The sequence below is a fragment of the Chenopodium album genome, chromosome 15 (assembly GCF_948465745.1).
Source record: "Chenopodium album chromosome 15, dcCheAlbu1.1, whole genome shotgun sequence".
Classification (NCBI taxonomy): domain Eukaryota; kingdom Viridiplantae; phylum Streptophyta; class Magnoliopsida; order Caryophyllales; family Amaranthaceae; genus Chenopodium; species Chenopodium album.
In genome coordinates, this window is record NC_137848.1 from 30,796,004 (window position 1) to 30,813,669 (window position 17,666).

Consider the following 17,666-nt stretch of genomic DNA (forward strand, 5'->3'; position numbering starts at 1 on the left):
GTTGACAGAAATTCACAATTCAGATCTAAATAACGAAGATCTACAATTTAAAGTTGTAGATTGAGGAGAGAGAATGAGCGAAAGAGAGATGTGAGACTATGAGAGAGAGAGAGAGAGAGGAGAGGAGAGGAGAGGGAGGAAAATGGCTGATGGGAGAAACCCTAATGTTAGTCCTAAACTCCTAACACGTGATCGATTTGTAGTAGACCTTATTTGGCCGTTACGATTAGAGCAGTAATTGTACCGGACAAATTTCTATCTGTTACTTTATTTGTAATGGTCAAATTTTCGCCCGTTACAAATATTAGTTATTTGTATCGGACCTAGGGCTGTGCAAAAATCGGGCTGGACTGAAATTTTGGACCGGACCAGACCGACCCGGACCGATCAAGACCGACCCGAAGGTATTCGGTCCGGTCTTCGGGTTTCAAAATTTATTTTTTCGGGTTTTGGTCCGGTCCGGTCTAAACCCGGAAAAACCCCAGACCGGACCGAATCCGAAATTTAATGCTTGGAGCCTTGAAAGTTGGAAATAATTATGGGCTTCATTATTTGATAAGAAAAACCCTTGAAATTGAACGTCACATAACCGCCCTTTTGCCTTCGAGTTTGACCTACGTAGATTCTCCAACAATCCCTTCTTCTCTAGCAAATTTCACAAATTCACACGCAATCAGTGCTTTTCTTAGTTTACATACATTATCAATTATCATCATTCATCAATTTAGGGGAGACTTTTGCTGCCGGCAAAGGTAAATTATTAATAATTTTATCAATTTATTCAATTATTTGTACTTTATATTTCAAATCCTTTTTCATATTTAATTTATTTTTCATATGAATGATATGAATATGATTGTATATTTTCAACTGTCAAGGAGTGAAAATTTTATATTGGTGTAATTTGCGAGTTTGCAACTATGTATTCGTATTTATTTTGCATGGAATATGCACTTAAGTGGCAGTTGCCTCCCTACAAAGGTTACAAACCCTATAATTGAGCATTAGATAGTATTGATACTTATTACTATGTTAGATATTTCTAGTTTTCAAAAATTAAATATTGGATTGTTCATAGTCATATACTTATATTGCCAATTGTCTAACTAAATCTAATAGGGAAAAACGTGGCATAAAAAGTAACAAAACTACTATATATTAATATCAAATATGTATATACTAATCTTTCATCTTTAATAACATACCATACATTATAACTTTATAAGTTTGACATCCTAGATTTCATGTATTCTGTATTCACAAATATTTAAAGGTAGATTATAAATATTATAATAACATTAAAAAAAAAAAAAAAAACCTACTATATTATATGTATGTTGCTAGCTTACTAGGTGTATTACATTTTGTTTGTAGATGTCAAGCTCTAGATCAACAAATAAGAAGATTCACAAGATAATGTAGATGCAACTTTCAACGAGGATGATGTTCGTCATAATTCTGATACGGAGGAGCAAATAGTCACAACAATACTACCACCTAGGAAAAAGACGGAGGGAAGAAATTATGTGTCAAAGGCACAAGGAAGGAGAGCAGATTATTGGGAGCATTTTTGGGAGTACAAGGAAAATGGTAAGCATAGAGCTGAGTGTATGTATTGTGAGAATAAAACCTTTGCTTGTGATTCTAAATTCAATGGTTCAAAAAATGTGAGGAATCATTGGCTTAGTTGTCCGGCTAATCCTAAAAACAAATCTAAAGGGAAACAAACTGAGATAGCTTTTGACCATGATGTTGATGTTGGACAAGATAAAATGAAAGCTTGGGTTTTAAATGTTGATGATGCTAGAGATGCTCTTTCTTACATGATTATTGTGGATGAATTACCCTTTCGTCATGTAGAGAAACCTGGTTTTAGGCATTTTATGTCAGTAGTTTGTCCTAGGTTCCATATACCATCACGTACTACTATTGCACGTGATTGTTTACAGCTCTATACAAAAGAAAGGACACAATTAAAAGAATTACTAAGAATGAAATGTCAACGAGTTTCTGTCACTACTGATACATGGACAAGTATTCAAAGAATCAATTACATGTGTCTTACTGCTCATTTCATTGACACTGAGTGGAAGTTGCATAAAAAGATTTTGAACTTTTGTCCTATTTATAACCACAAGGGTAAAGCCATTGCTAAAGGGGTGGAAGAATGTTTGACTTCTTGGGGTTTGGATGAAAAGTTATTCACTGTTACGGTTGATAATGCAAGTTCTAATGATGTTGCATGTTCTGAATTAAGAAAAATGATGCAAAGTAAATTGTCTTGTATTGGTAATGGTGATTATATGCATATGAGGTGTGTTGCACACATTATCAACCTTATTGTGTGGGATGGGTTGAAAAAGAATAAAAAGTCCATCAATAAGGTTAGATATGCTGTGAGGTTTGTAAAGAGTTCTCCATCTAGATTGAAACTTTTTAAAGACATAGCTGCAAGGTATGCTCCAAACCATTCGTCATTGTCTCTAGATATTCCAACTAGGTGGAACTCCACTTTTGATATGCTAGAAAAAGCATTGAAGTTTCGAGATATTTTTTGGAGAATGGATATTCCAACTAATCCTCAATTAGATCAAGATACTATTCTTGAAACCTAAGATGGATATGATGATAACCAGAGTAGTGGACATGGTAGTACAGGAGAAGATGAAATGAGAAATTCTGGAGCCCCCCTTGAGAGTGATTGGAAGGTGGTTGAAGGGTTAGTAGTTTTCCTAAGAGAGTTTAAGGTTTTGACTGATACCGTTTCTGGTTCATTGTATGTAACAAGTAACAACACTTTCTTTCACATTGCTCGTGCTCTTGATCAATTGAAAAGGTGGACGAATAGTGATGATGGAGATTTTAGACTTATGGCTATATCAATGCAACAAAAGTATGACAAATATTGGGGAGATATTGAAAAAATGAATGTATTGATCTACATGGGTACCATACTTGATCCCAAGATGAAATTTGTAGGCTTGAAACTTGCTTTTGCTCGTATGTATGCATCACCTAAAAATGAAGAGTTAAGTAAAATTGTGTATCGTAGAGCGACTTCATTGTTTGAGGACTATAGGAAGATGTATACTCCTTTTACACCGCATAATGATGACTTATTTTGTACTCTTTCACATTCCACTATTTGCGACTTAAAGAAAGATATTGAAAATCAAGTGAGGAGTTTAGCAACAAATGGAAGATATTCAAGTTCGGAATTTGATAGATACTTGAATGATCAAACAGGTGAACATGAGTTGGAGATGGACATACTAACTTGGTGAAGATGAATGCTCATAGATATCCTATATTGGCATACTTAGCTCGTGATGTACTAGCAATGCCAATATCCACCGTTGCATCCGAGTCGGCATTTAGTACCGGGGGTCGTCATCTTGATCCATTTAAAAGCTCCTTGACTCCTAAGGTAATGTCTTCACTTTTATTTTTCTTTGTTATCTTTTTTTTTTTATGTTAATCAATAATTTTATTGTTTTTTTTTAAATAATTGTATGTCATTTAAAAAGATGGTGCAAGCTCTTATATCTTCACAAGATTGGCTCCGTCCTAGGAAAGATAAAGAAAAAGGTGTTGAAGAGGAAAAATTGGAAGAAATGGAGGAACTTGAGAAAGGTATTTTTCTTACACATTTATTTTTCATTCTCTTCTTTAACAATCGGATTGAGTTTTTTTTTTGTTTTTTTTGTATATATTTATATATAGATTTGGAGAACTCTTCTTTAAATGATGGTGTATCCGAAGTTGTTTTTATTTGATGAATGGAAAAGGTAATACTAATAACCCAATATAAATACTCTTCATTTTTTTTTAATTATTGTAATGTTGCCATTTTTATTTAATATATGTATTTTATTTCTTTTGTAGATTGATGGTTTTCACTTTTCATCAAGACTTCAAGAGTATCAAGACCTTTAGAATCAGAGCAATTGGGCAATATCATTGCCATTGATGACTTTTGCTTTTAATAAGAGTTGTAAATTTAATCATACTACTTTTGGACATGTGGTTTTGAGTTATAAATTTGTACTATGTGAGTATGTGACTAAGTGACTTGATTAGATTTTTTTTTCTTCTTATTATTGTTTCTTTTCTTTTACATAATTTTGCTTATCATGTAGCAAAAGAGGCCACGGACGTCAGTAGCATGAACATGCTACATGCATATAAGTAGCATATAAAATGTATATTAATTAACATAGATTAATTTTAAAAATTAGGATAAAAATTATGTAATCAAAATTACATTAAAAAGTCAATACAATAGTATAAATATATATATATTTTACAATGTACAAAGAGTGAAAGAGCTAAATCCCTGAAAAACAAGGTGCAGGATATAAACTCTTTATCATCATCAGAAAATCGGTCCGGTCCGGGGTTTAGACCGGACCGAATGTAATAGGTCCGGTCTTCGGTCTTAGTTTTTCTAAAGTTCGGGTTTCGGTCTAGATCGGTCCGGTTCGGGTCGGTCTGGTCCTAGACCGATACACAGCCCTAATCGGACCTATATATTGCCCGTTATGAATCATCTTTTTGTAACGGATTTAACTATGCCTGTTACAATTGAGGCGTTACTAATGAACTTTTTTCCACTAGTGAACTGCTAGATCATGGTTTTATAACCTCGATGCAAAACAAACTTCCACTTTGAGTGATATTGTAACATTGAGCTCATAACTACCTTGCGCAATCTTGAATTAATCAAGCAAGGGGAAGAAGAAGACTTTATTGAATTCTTTTCTAGGTGGCTATCAAAGGTTGCTCTTCTTTCACAAAGACCTTCGGATCATGAACTTGTCCCAAAGTTCATAGACAATATGTCTCCACCATACAAGTTCCATGGTTTAGACACATTTCGTAAAGTCTATACTGTAGGAACATTAATTGAAAGGGACTTGATAAATGAAACCATGAATCATATAGATGAACTATATTTTTAGAGAGGATTTCACCTACGTTGGAAACGGACAAAGCTCAAAGACGCAATCTCAAGAAGTTGTCAACAATTCAAGATGTAGCACCCTAGGTCTTGTTTTATTTCTTTCGTTTTGTTTTTTGGTTTCTTTATGATAGACTAAGAGATTTACGCTATCGAATCTACTTATTATATACTCTTATTAATATGAATAAAAAATTATATTTTCAAGTAAGTCTATCTTGTTCTCTTTTCAATCACTTTGTGGTTACTAGCTCGAATTAAGTGAAATACACATAGAAACAGTCAATAACAAAAAAAAGGCATACATACTCAACACTTCAAGAATCTTGATGAGCTTTGGCTAACAAGATTTATCGAATGAAAAGAGGCTCATCTTTTGGCCCACTAAGAAGATATATGATGATTACACCGACACGGGAGGAAACTTGAAACTCCATAAAGATTATCCCATGTTTTTAACCTTAGAACAAATCCATCTTTTTGGCAGCCCTTTTGAACCTCATCAATTGAGCCTTACTTATTCAACCTACATTATTCCAAACCTTGGGATGGGAATGGTGCAAAGAGATAGAACTAAAAAATTGGGGGAACGAAACATAAAGAGGGGGACACAAAGTTAGTCTAAACCCAAAAAAGAAAGATCCAATGAAAAAAAACAAAATCGCTGTAAACCCAAACCAAACTTATTAGAAAAGAGAAAGAAAGAAAAAAAAAACATAGAGAGAGGACAAGGAAAATAGTACCGAATGTAGAGTTATCATAAAAAGTAGAAATGTTTTAATTTAAGAAGCACCAAAAGTAAGAGATTAAAGGAGCATACTTGAGCCTGTCCATTTTTTTAAACCTTTAGCATAGCCACATTACAACCTTGGAAAGGCCCTATTAGAGGTATACCATAACCATTTACCACAAAAATCATCATTCCACGAAAATATGGCCAACCTTAGGCCTTCGTACATATGGACCTACTATTGAGTAGTTATGCCCATACATAAAATGCATGAAGTGTTGAGTAATCATATACAAAAATCAAATAATTTGGATGATTTGATAGCCTTTGGCTTGATTACATCATTTTAGCAAGGCATCGAATCAAACTAAATTCGATGTTTTCCATATCTTTTGCCAAGAAAAATAAGATGACTATCACTTTCAAGTTAAATTACCGAGGTGATTCAAGTTCTATATACATTGTCTAGAAGAAAACAAGTTAATACAGTAAATTGATTTGATATATCGATAGCTTCGACGTCAACCTTAGATGTCTTTTACAACTCTTAAGCATTAGCCAATTCATCAAGGGCAATTAATTTGGCCGCTGCATGGGACATCTTCATTCTCTAAGCGAGGGACATTTATTGAATATGATCGCTACATGAAAAAATGATCGTTATCGCTATCACACGTATACCTCACTGCCAAGTCATCACGATGATTCAACTATTAAGTCAATAATCCTTGCTTTTTGAAAACATGTCTATTTCTCTTTCTTTATTCTTCTATGGGAAAGTTGGATTCCCTTCCTTTTTATGCAAATCCGTCGTTTTTGTTCATTTTTTTATTGGGGGTAAGTCGGGATGATCCCTCCCATTTAATTGGCAAATAAAATACTCGAAAAATGGTATAATTTTTTCGCTCTTTGCCTTAAACCGGGGGCTAAAAAATCCAGGACATCCCCACTTCTCTCTAGTTACAGATTTGAACATGCTAATTATATTACATAAACAATGTCATGCAAAGCTTATTACGAATCATCTTAATAACTTTAAATGACAAAGGTAAGAACATTACTTCCAACTTGATCAAACAGTTCATGATAAATATGCAATATTCCACAAATTGAAAATACAAATCTTGGGGCTTCAAATAAACATGAGAAACATCTTCTAACATATGTATACATGAATTCTGAAAGCCACCTAAGTCTACACTTGGGGGCTACAAAAATATAGGTCTCATCTAACTTTCGTTTTGAAATGAGAACATATTTTAGAAAGTGATTCGAATGGTTTTATTTTAACACTCCATCAAACCCAAGTTTGATATATATATTCATTTTCAAACAATAATGGTGCCTGTTTAATTGGAAGAACTTCACTTTCAATGAATAAAATATGAAAATGATGACAAACACTAAAAAGGAGAGTTAACAAGATAAAATATACAAAAGTTTACTCGCATTTTCATATCTTTGTTGAAATACGTTGCAGATTACAACTTACTTTCATCAATTTTGGACAAAAAAAGGTCACACTCAATTACAAGCTAGGCTTTTCTTTCCATTTTGGGTCCAGCTTCGAAAACAACATGATTATGTATTTTGCGTACTAGAAATAGTAGCTTCACTTTATTTACAAAACAAACTTTCATTAAATTTATTGGACCCTCTCGAAATTTTGAATTCTAATTCGAATTAAATAACATGTTTCCTACTCTCTAAAAAAATATTCTTTAAAATTCCCTTTTTGAATTTTGTTTCATTTTCTCAAAATAAATAAATTTTCAGATTTTCCATAACCTTTTGGACATTACATGTATACACATAAATATTATCTAAAGTAATGAACTAAGATTCGACTTCTTCCTAACTCAAACTTGTTATCTCCTAGTCATCCTATGAATATTGGCTTAGGGATGGTAAACGAACAGCCTACAAGACCAAAATCAAATATTGATAAGAACGAAGAAAATATCGATATTCTAAACCAACTTTGAGAATAATCTTACCTCAATGATCACTACAATGTTTTGACATTAGGTAAAGTTTACTAAACCTTAACTACAATTGCTTTTGGTTTATAAAAAAGTAAAGAACTAACTTGCTTTTTGAACATGATTTTAGCTAAAAATGCATAAGCCATGTCTTTAAACACAAAACATGGGATATATACATAGGCCTATTTCCAACATCGTGATTATATGTATAGCCTACATAATAGCAAGTCTTTGGAATTAACCCAATTTTAGGCCTCCAATACTTGAGAAATAGCAAGAATGCGCAAAACCTGACACATGGGGGCTCCAATATCCATGAAAAACAAAATGAGATATTCATACCATTTGAACTATTGTCGAGAATCACCTAAACTATAAGTGGTTTACATATATCTCAAGCCTTACAATTTTTAAATGCATCACAAATGATTTAAGAATCATTTTGTTCCTTTGAAAACTAAGTTTTCAATTGAACTTGGCCATAGAACAAGCTACATATTCAAGCCATTTTCAAGTTCTAATCTTAGTGCATAATTGTTATTTCAATACTTCAATTTACTCTAAAGATTAGAGAGTACGACTAGTATAGAGCAAAAGAAACAAAATCATGAGTATCAAAATAGAATTCAAATGCATATAACATACTTTCGCATACGAAAGTTTAATACTCAATCGTTCATCATGAAAATTGTATCAAGACACTTCATTAACATAAGACAAAACAATTTCATGAGTTAAAATGTAAATAAAAAACTCCTAAGTTAAAAATTAAGGGGTCTTCATTTTTAGATTCTCTATTGTTGCACATTACTTTCTCGATCTTCAATCAATATCTCAAAGAAAAGAATTCGAAAGTAGCGAGAATAGAGGAAAAAGTTGAACAACACTTCATTTTCCCTCTTACTTGTTCTAAAGAACGATCTATATTACTAGACATAGAAAATTTCATTTTTTAAAGCTATGAATGATCGAAAACGATTTAAACACACTCGTTTAATCATTTCAAAGATCCTAGTTGTTATAATAATAAGACGAAACCCGGGATTTCTAGACCCATTTCGAGCAACATGAAAGGGTCTAATTCTTAAAAACAAACAAGCTATCGAAGCTACCCAATATTGGGTGCTACGACACTCGAAAATATAAAATGGGGGCTCAAAAGCCTGAAATATAGCCAATCTACACCAGTTTGATGATGTCTTCAAGAATTTCCTAAACTAACTAGTTTTGTGCATATCTTGAAATCATAGTTTTATAAGTGAATAATAATAACTATTGGTCATTGTTATCATTGATAAAACCAATTTTGCAACTTAAGCATGACAAAAATAAACATGAGACGCAAGAACAATTTCATGCCATTATCAAAGTTCAAAATTTCGATCATAATTTTAGTACATAATTGTCATTCTAATACTTCAATTTACATTAAAATTTACAAGTACAGTCCATGTGAGCAAAAAAGAAATAAAGTTTAAGCACAAATTCGAAATTTAATGAACAAAAACACGTATATGCTTGTATATGCTCATACAGGATCAATACTTTACCATTTACATGAAATTTGTTGCAATATCCTTAAACATGTCACGACAACATAGAACAAACAAATTCATGAAAACAAGTCAAATGGAAAGCCCCCAACTTCTAAAAGTTAGGGTTCTTCATTCGGCTTTCTCCATTTTATTGACCAAGTTCAAAGTTTGGTACAATAAAAGGAGCAAGATTTACTTTCCTTAACTTCAAATAACAAAAAAAAAATATGGAAAAAGATCGAAAATGACGAAAGAGGAGAAGAAGAGAGTGAGCTGCCTCGCGCTTCTCCACCTATTTTTACTGATCCAAATGTCGCGCGCAACTCATCAAGTTGCGTGTGGCATCCCAGCGAAACCCAGTTTCTTGTGCGCGCCTGGCAGCGTGACCCACTGAGTTGCACTCGAAACTGGTCATTTAAAAGGCCGTTACCCGGATTTTGATCCGTTTTGAATTTTTTCTAACGGTTTTGTGCGTTGTTATACGTAATATCGTGCGAATCATTAAAATTCTTTTAATCGATTTGCATTTTGTAGTTTATTTTCTTCTTTGATAGTTTTTTGCATCATCTTGCATGCACACTATGCTTTGTGCCTGCCTTAAGAATACATTTTGAATGTTTTTCGTGAAGCATCTTAAAATATTCCGTAGTGGTGCTTTACGCAAAAGCTCCCATAGAAAGCTTTGGCATTTTCCTGTACTGACCTTTAGAAATGTCACGTTTTTGTTTTTTTTGGTGTGTGGAACAAAAAATACGGCGTTATTGTACAGCGTAAAATTGTATGGCGTATCCTATAGTGTAAAATTGTATGGCGTATGTGCTGCGTAAAATTACATTTAGCAACGTGATCTACCTCCAGTAACGAAAATGGTAGAACTTCTTTTACAAACTATAAGCGTTAGCTTAACAAGTCGATAGGCGCGCCGAACCATCGGGAACAACGACGCCTCCCGATTAGAAGAAAATACAGTTAGCTAGTAAGTATTTTAGCTTTACCAGACAGTTAATGTGTCCGTCCACCCCCTGTATAAAGAGCGTCACAAAGAAAGCCACACCTATTTAGACACGTGCCCCCAGTCCTAAGACGCGTGTTTTCATCTTGTGGACAAAACCGCTGAGAGAATCGCCGATTTTCTTCTCTCTCACTGGATTTGGATATGTTCCTCTGGTCCTAAGACATGTATTTCTATCTTTTGGACATCGAGTATTTGTTTGGCAGCGTATGTCAACCGCTTATTCAAGTGCTAGGCTACGAATGCCAAAACATGCCCCTTTTATCATCTTTTACTTTGTTAAAATCATGGACTAAAGTTTCAATGACAAATACAGGGACTTTAGACCGCCGATGACATGTTGAGAGGGTATCATCCTCTTTACACTTTTAAAACCCGGTATCTTCTCATAACATGACATAACCTAGGTTAGCCTTTACTTATAAAAGTGTTATATATTAGCAAAGGGTCAATCTAGATTCTTTAGCGCACTAAATCCAGAAAATACCTTTTCTGGCCTTAGCAACTACTTATCTTGAACATTTAGCGAATCGAGGATAGTTTCAACATTCTCAACACTACTGAAAGATTCCTTATCTTTAAGGAACTTTGCAGAATGAGTCTTGGATTTATTTCCTTGACTACTTTGATCATCATCTATTCTAGACACGATCAAAGTGGGGGCTAACTTTAGACACCTAATTTTAGCCTCCTGTCCTGACAGGAAGTGCGATGATGTTACAAAAACCCGTTCTTCATGCTAGATCAACGTTAAAGCATTAATGGACTCCGATATGCATTATGAAGTAGGTTAAAACTCGTATTTAAGAAAAATTCATCTTAGAGCCTTGTTTGATTACTAATTAGGCCTAAAACATGCACATACATGTTTAAACTTAATTAATAACGAACCCAAATTTGTCATATGCAATGATTGGATCCAATGGCTCTTACATTGTTGAAAACCGAGCCAAACAGAACATTTAACCACCAAATATCCGTTCCAAGATTTTTTAGATGGATAACCCTTTCAAAGATCTTTCCAACGGTTTACTATAAGCCTAATTCCAAGTTAAAACAAAGAAGTTATCATCAAAACACTAAATAGGGCCCTAAAACCAACACCCTAAAACTCAAACGGCCATATCTTTTGGTCCATAACAGATTTTAACCTAATTCCAACGGCATTGGAAACTAGACATTAAGATCTTTCCAATTATATCTTATATGCCTTAATCCGACTTTGCAATCAAAAGTTATGAAAGTTCTAAAAAACGTGTTTTCGCATAAGGCAAATCGCACCGCGCGCGCAAGTGTTTGACATGCGCGCGGCACTCAGCGCGACTCCGAGAGTTGTGTGCGCAACTTGAACCCGTTGCTATAAAATCCTAAACCTAGATTCTTACGCCCATAAATATGGGTCTTCGTTTAACCCTGATCACAATAGAAAAACAAGAAATTCAGCCTTAGAATTCTGATAACCCCAATCTCTCAAATCCTCTAACTATCATACTACTTTTTCCCTCTCTTCCCAACAACTCTTCAACCCTAATACATTCCATTAAAGTCCTTGGAGATACGAAGAAGGAGAAAAGTCCATAAACGCATAAAACGGAGATCTAAGCATACAAAGAAGAGCGGTTAGTTTCTTGAGCACTTAGATAAATCACCTCTCTTTTATTGTTTCAATAACTTTAATTGATTAATTTGTGTTGTTTGATCACTTTAAAAAAAAAATTAATTAATTAATTTCACATAGTATTTTGTTGTTAATTAAAGACTGGAATTGAATAATTAATTGTTGTTTTATCACCTAAGTCAAGGCGAATCTTGTTTATTTTTTGTCCTTTTCACGAATTTGAATGAATAAGAATAACGACATTCATTGCAATGTAACCTTTATGTGATTAATTCTTGTAAATAAAATCAACTAACTTAGTTTTAGGAATCACATTGCATATATTATTTGGTGTTGAAATTGTAAAAAAGGAAAACCTAGTAGAGGCGCACTAAGGCCCTGTTCTTTAGAGCTGCTCTGCTGAAATCTGCTCTGCTCTGCCCTGCCCTGCCCTGCTCTACTCTGCTCTGCCCTGCCTTGCTCTACTCTGCTTAAAAATAATACTCAATATTGAATTATTATGTTAATATTTAATAATAATAATAAATATTTATTATTATTATTATTATTATTACTACTACTACTACTAATACTACTACTACTACTACTACTACTACTACTACTACTACTACTACTACTACTATTACTACTATTATTATTACTATTATTAATATTATCACATTATTATTATAATCATTAAATATTATTATTAAATATTAATAATAAATATTATTATAATAATCATAATTATAATTATAATTATTAAATATTATTTAATTATTATTTTATTATTAATATTAATAATTAATAATTAGTATTATCTTTAAATATTAGTTATTATCTGTAAATAATAATTTTTATTATAAAAAATCAATTATTTTATTATTAATATTATTATAATTAATATTATTAATAATAAGTATTATTATTACTATTATTATCATTATTAATATTACTATTATTATTATTAAGTATTAATTATTATTATTATTATTAATGTTATAAATATTAAATATTATTTATTATTATTATTATAAAATTATAATTATTAAATATTAATTATTTATTATTAATATTATTAAATATTTATTATTAAATAATAATTTTTAATAATATTATTATCATTAGATATTAATTATTCATTATTATTATTATTATTAAATATTAATTATTAATTTTTATTAATAATATTATTATTAAATATTAATTATTTATTATTATTATTATTAAATATTAATTATTTATTATTATTATTAAATATTAATTTTTAATATTATTATTATTAATTATTTATTATTATTATTAAATATTAATTATTATTATAATAATTCTATATTAATTATTATTATTATTAATTATTATTATTATTATTATTATTATTATTATTATTATTATAATTAGTAGTAGTAGTAGTAGTAACAACAACAACAATAATAAAAAAAATAGTAATTATAATAATAATAACAATAATAATAATAATAATAATAATTAATAATAATAATCACAACAACAACAACAACAACAACAACAACAACAACAACAATAATAATAATAATAAGGGAAATTCTCAATGGTGCTCATTAACTTTTTATTTTTCTCAATGGTGAACAACACAAATTTTAATTATCGTTGGTACTCATGTATTTTTAGTATATATTAGCAATAGCATTAATGATGTATTTTGGTTAAAACATTTAACTAGGTTTAGTTTTATTATTATTTTATAATAATTAAATGATTTAAAAATTAAAAAAGAAAAAAAAACCACCACCCACTTCTTCCCCCGCCACCCCCCGCCCTCCCAGCTCCAATCCCCTTGCTCCCAACCCAACCATCACCCCTCCCCGGCGTCGACGTCGGCCGCACTTGCCCAGACCCCCTTCCCGACGTCGTCGCCGCGCTAAACCCCCCTCCCCTATGCCGCAACCTCCAACAACAGCCCGATTAAACCTCGACATCACCATTATCTCCGGCGAACACCTTAAAAACGTCAACTGGAAAAACGGCGATCTCAAACCCTTAAACAATCAAAGTTGCATTGGCATTAGTCACCAAATCTTTGATTGATTCAATAAACTTCTTCAGAAAACTTCCTTGAACTAATCGTAAATCCAACATTTTTTGGGGATTTAGGGTTTGAAATAAAATTAAAGTTTCGAAGGAAAGAGATTGGGTGGTTGGGTCGCGCGACGAATTTCGTGGGAGAGTGAGGGGATCGGTGGTTCATGGGGAAAGGGAGACGCGACAAGGGGAGAGTTGATGCCGGTGCCGAAGGAGGGTGGTCTGGCATGGCCAACACCAGGGGGCAGGGTGGTTGGGGCTAGCAGGAGACTGGGGCTGTTGGGATTTTTTTTTTTTAAAAAATTATTTTAAAATAATTAAATTATTCAAAAAATTACAAAAAACTAACCATGGTTAAATAAATTATTAAATTAATTAGTAATGTTACCATTGAATTGATAAAGGTAATACAGGAGTACCAAAGATAATTAAAATTGTTGTTGTTCACCATTGAGAAAAATAAAAAATTGAAGAGCACCATTGAGAATTTCCCTAATAATAATAATAATAATAATAATAATAATAATAATAAGAATAATAAAAATAAGAACAATAACAATAATAACAATAAGAACAATAATAACAATAAGAATAATAACAATAAGAACAATAAGAATAATAACAATAAGAACAATAATAACAATAAGAAGAATAACAATAATAACAATAAGAACAATAATAACAATAACAATAACAATAATAATAATAATAAGAATAATAATAATAATAATAATAATAATAATAATAATAATAATAATAATAATAATAATAATAATAGTAATAATAATAATAGTAATAATAATAGTAATAATAATAATAGTAATAATAATAGTAATAATAATAATAATAATAATAATAATAATAATAATGAAATCTGCTCTGCTCTGTTTTGCTCGGCTCGGCTCGGCTTTTCTCTGCTCTGTTTCAATTTGCTCTGCTTTGCTCTACGTAGAAGCTCAAAAGAACAGGGCCTAAGGCTAGAATAGCGATTCCTCCCTAAAAGGAACGTTATTTTAGTACCCTCACTCCCAAACTCATTTATGTACACGTAGACTAATTTGGGCATGGTAAACTTATGATTCATGCTAAATATCCCTTGAACCCTACTTGGGAGAAAGGCATGAATGAGCTTTATGAGTTTTCCTAAAACTCATTGGTGACTGACAAGGGAATAAACGTGTCGTCAAATGTCTATCCCTAAATCAAATACAATTTATACAACCTAAATAAACCTAATACGAGTATAAGGCAAGCATAGGGCTCGAACCATAGGGAACGAATAAAGACCACCAAATGTTATCAACAATTAAGCTAGTCCGGAATAGGAGATAAGTAAACTAAAGTCTAAAGATGCTAAAACAAGAAATAAAACATTAAGGGAAACGGTTTAAGTATAGCATTCACTCAAACATAAACACAGGCATAGAAGTTGAATTAATCATGAACTAAACATGCTCGAATATCGATGTAAGCTAAGGGATCCAATCTAGCCACCTTTCGGGGTCAATTGGCTTCTCCTAACATAGCCTCCATATACTAGGAGGTGAAATCAAGTAGTAATCGATACAAATGAATCTTGCTAGGTCCGTTATCGCATCTTCAAGCAATAATTCACCTCTAATCAACTAACAACATGCATTTTGCAAGTAGATTGAAGAACATCAAACATATAAAGACTTTAATCACAAACAAATCAACTCCAAACCCTAAAACATGCTCAAGATCCAACTAAACCACAACCATCCCCTTTATGGGGAAATTACTCACTAATCATGCTAATAACAAGATTAATTAATAAATAACCAAGCATCAACATGATTAACAAGCAATACTAACAACTAAAACAAGAATAAAATAGCAAGATAAAGATAAAAGAGTAAGGAGATGCTCATTGATTGAAGTTGAAGGTCTACAAAGAGGTTGATTAAACTTCTTCTTCAAAATCCAAGTTCAACAATGGAGAAACCCTCACTTTCTCTCTCTAAATTACTCTAATCATAAGCTAAACCTAGAGACAGAAGCTCTCCTAAAACTAGAGAAAGAGATCTAAAAAAAATGAAGTTATCCCCGTATAAAAACAAGCCTCGAAATATAAAGAAAGTCGGGAAAAAGATGAACAGGGGCTTGCTTTTGTGGGTTCCGCGGCTTGTGCTTGGGTTGTGTGCCCGTGTTGCTGGGTTGCGTTCCCGCGCATGGGGGTGTGCGCCCGCGCACAGGTCGCGCACAGCCCACGCAAAACTCTCTGCCTTAATTCTGTAATTCGCTTTCTTTTGCGCGGGTTCTCACAGGGCTGCGCGCCGGCACAGTCAGGCCGCGCGCCCGTGCACATGGTGCGCGCCCGTGCACATGGTGCGCGCCCTCGCACCTTACTTTCTTTGATTCTTCTCTCATACTTCCTTGGCTTCTTCTTTGCAATCCATGACTTCAAATAACTAAGCACAAACACCAAGGGAAGCAATAAGTGATAGGCAACGGTGCAAATACGTAATAAAGGCAAGCATTCAAGAACATACACGATTTTATCCAAAACACATCGAGACATGTATGCACGCATTACTTGAACAATACAACTATAAAACATCCTAAGACAAGCTAAAACAAAGCATAAACACTACCCTAAGAGTGACATAAATGTCACTCATCAGCGACTCCGTATTAGCTTCTTACAAAAAAAGCGTAATGATAGAATCAACTCTAATTCAAGATCTTCCAAACAGTCAGGAATTCAAATCCTAACACACCCTTACAAAATGTAAAGTCTCGGGCCTTTAAAGGGTTATGGGCATAGAGGAGAAGGATCCCCTACAACAGAAACACCCTCCTCACATCCCCTCCCAATTGTTGTTGCGGGAGATTGAACACGCGGTCCTCTCTACCAAGTACAGTCTTAATCACCGTTGCACCAAAACATCCAATTGGTGGACGTATGGTTCCATAAAAGTATGGGAGGATAGGGGAATAATTCACACTCCCATAGTGTGCAGGAAATGAACGAGGTACAATTCATATCACTAGACTAAAGTATAAGAGATATGTAGAGTAAACACCACAATCAAGTACTGAATTTTCGCATAAGTTGCAATAAAGTACCGAACTTTTACTTGTAGCAAATAAAGTACTCAAATAGGTAAAAAAAAAAAAAACCAATATCTTGTGTAATCAGTAATTCATTTTATTTTTTTTAATGTACTTAAAGCATTAAAAAATTAAAATTAAAACTAATTATAAAAAATCTTTTTTATAAAAGTATAGAAGATTAATTTGGGGTTAATTTAATACAAACTTGCAACCAAAAAAAATTAAATCAAATTGTACTAAAAGGTAGAGTGAGAAATGTTTAAATAAATAAATAAATAAAAGAAAAGAGGTAGAGTGAGAATACTCCATTAATTTCGAAATTCAATATTGAGTCAATTAGATTGAAAATAATTAATTAACAAAGGGAGAAAATTTGGTGTTTGATAAGTTTGTGAAATAAATCTTTGGCAATAGCCTTGTTTAAATCATATGGGATTTGGGATTGATTTGATAATGAAGATTCAGGGATTGATTCCTAAGGAACTAAGGATTCTGAAGAAGATACGTAAAGAGGCTGAAAATGAAGATATATTTGACACCCCATCTCAGCCCTTTGATATCCTGTTAAAGCCCTAGATCATCGCCTTCCAAATAGAGGGCGTGGATGGCAGAAGACCTTGAATATTTGACAAGGTGAGTCATGGAGGCCATTTTTTAGGTTATTTAGGGTTAAATTTATTTGAAGTTTAGACTATTTATATAATGATT

At 32.6% G+C, this 17,666-nt stretch overlaps 1 protein-coding gene across 1 annotated transcript; it reads left to right on the forward strand.

Moving 5' to 3' along the window:
* The first annotated feature begins 1,610 nt into the window (after positions 1-1,610).
* On the forward strand, positions 1,611-2,615 carry LOC145581046 (zinc finger BED domain-containing protein RICESLEEPER 2-like). The gene has a single exon (XM_081638117.1). It carries the CDS (start codon positions 1,611-1,613, stop codon positions 2,613-2,615), a length of 1,005 nt encoding a protein of 334 aa, XP_081494243.1.
* Positions 2,616-17,666: the final 15,051 nt, after the last annotated feature.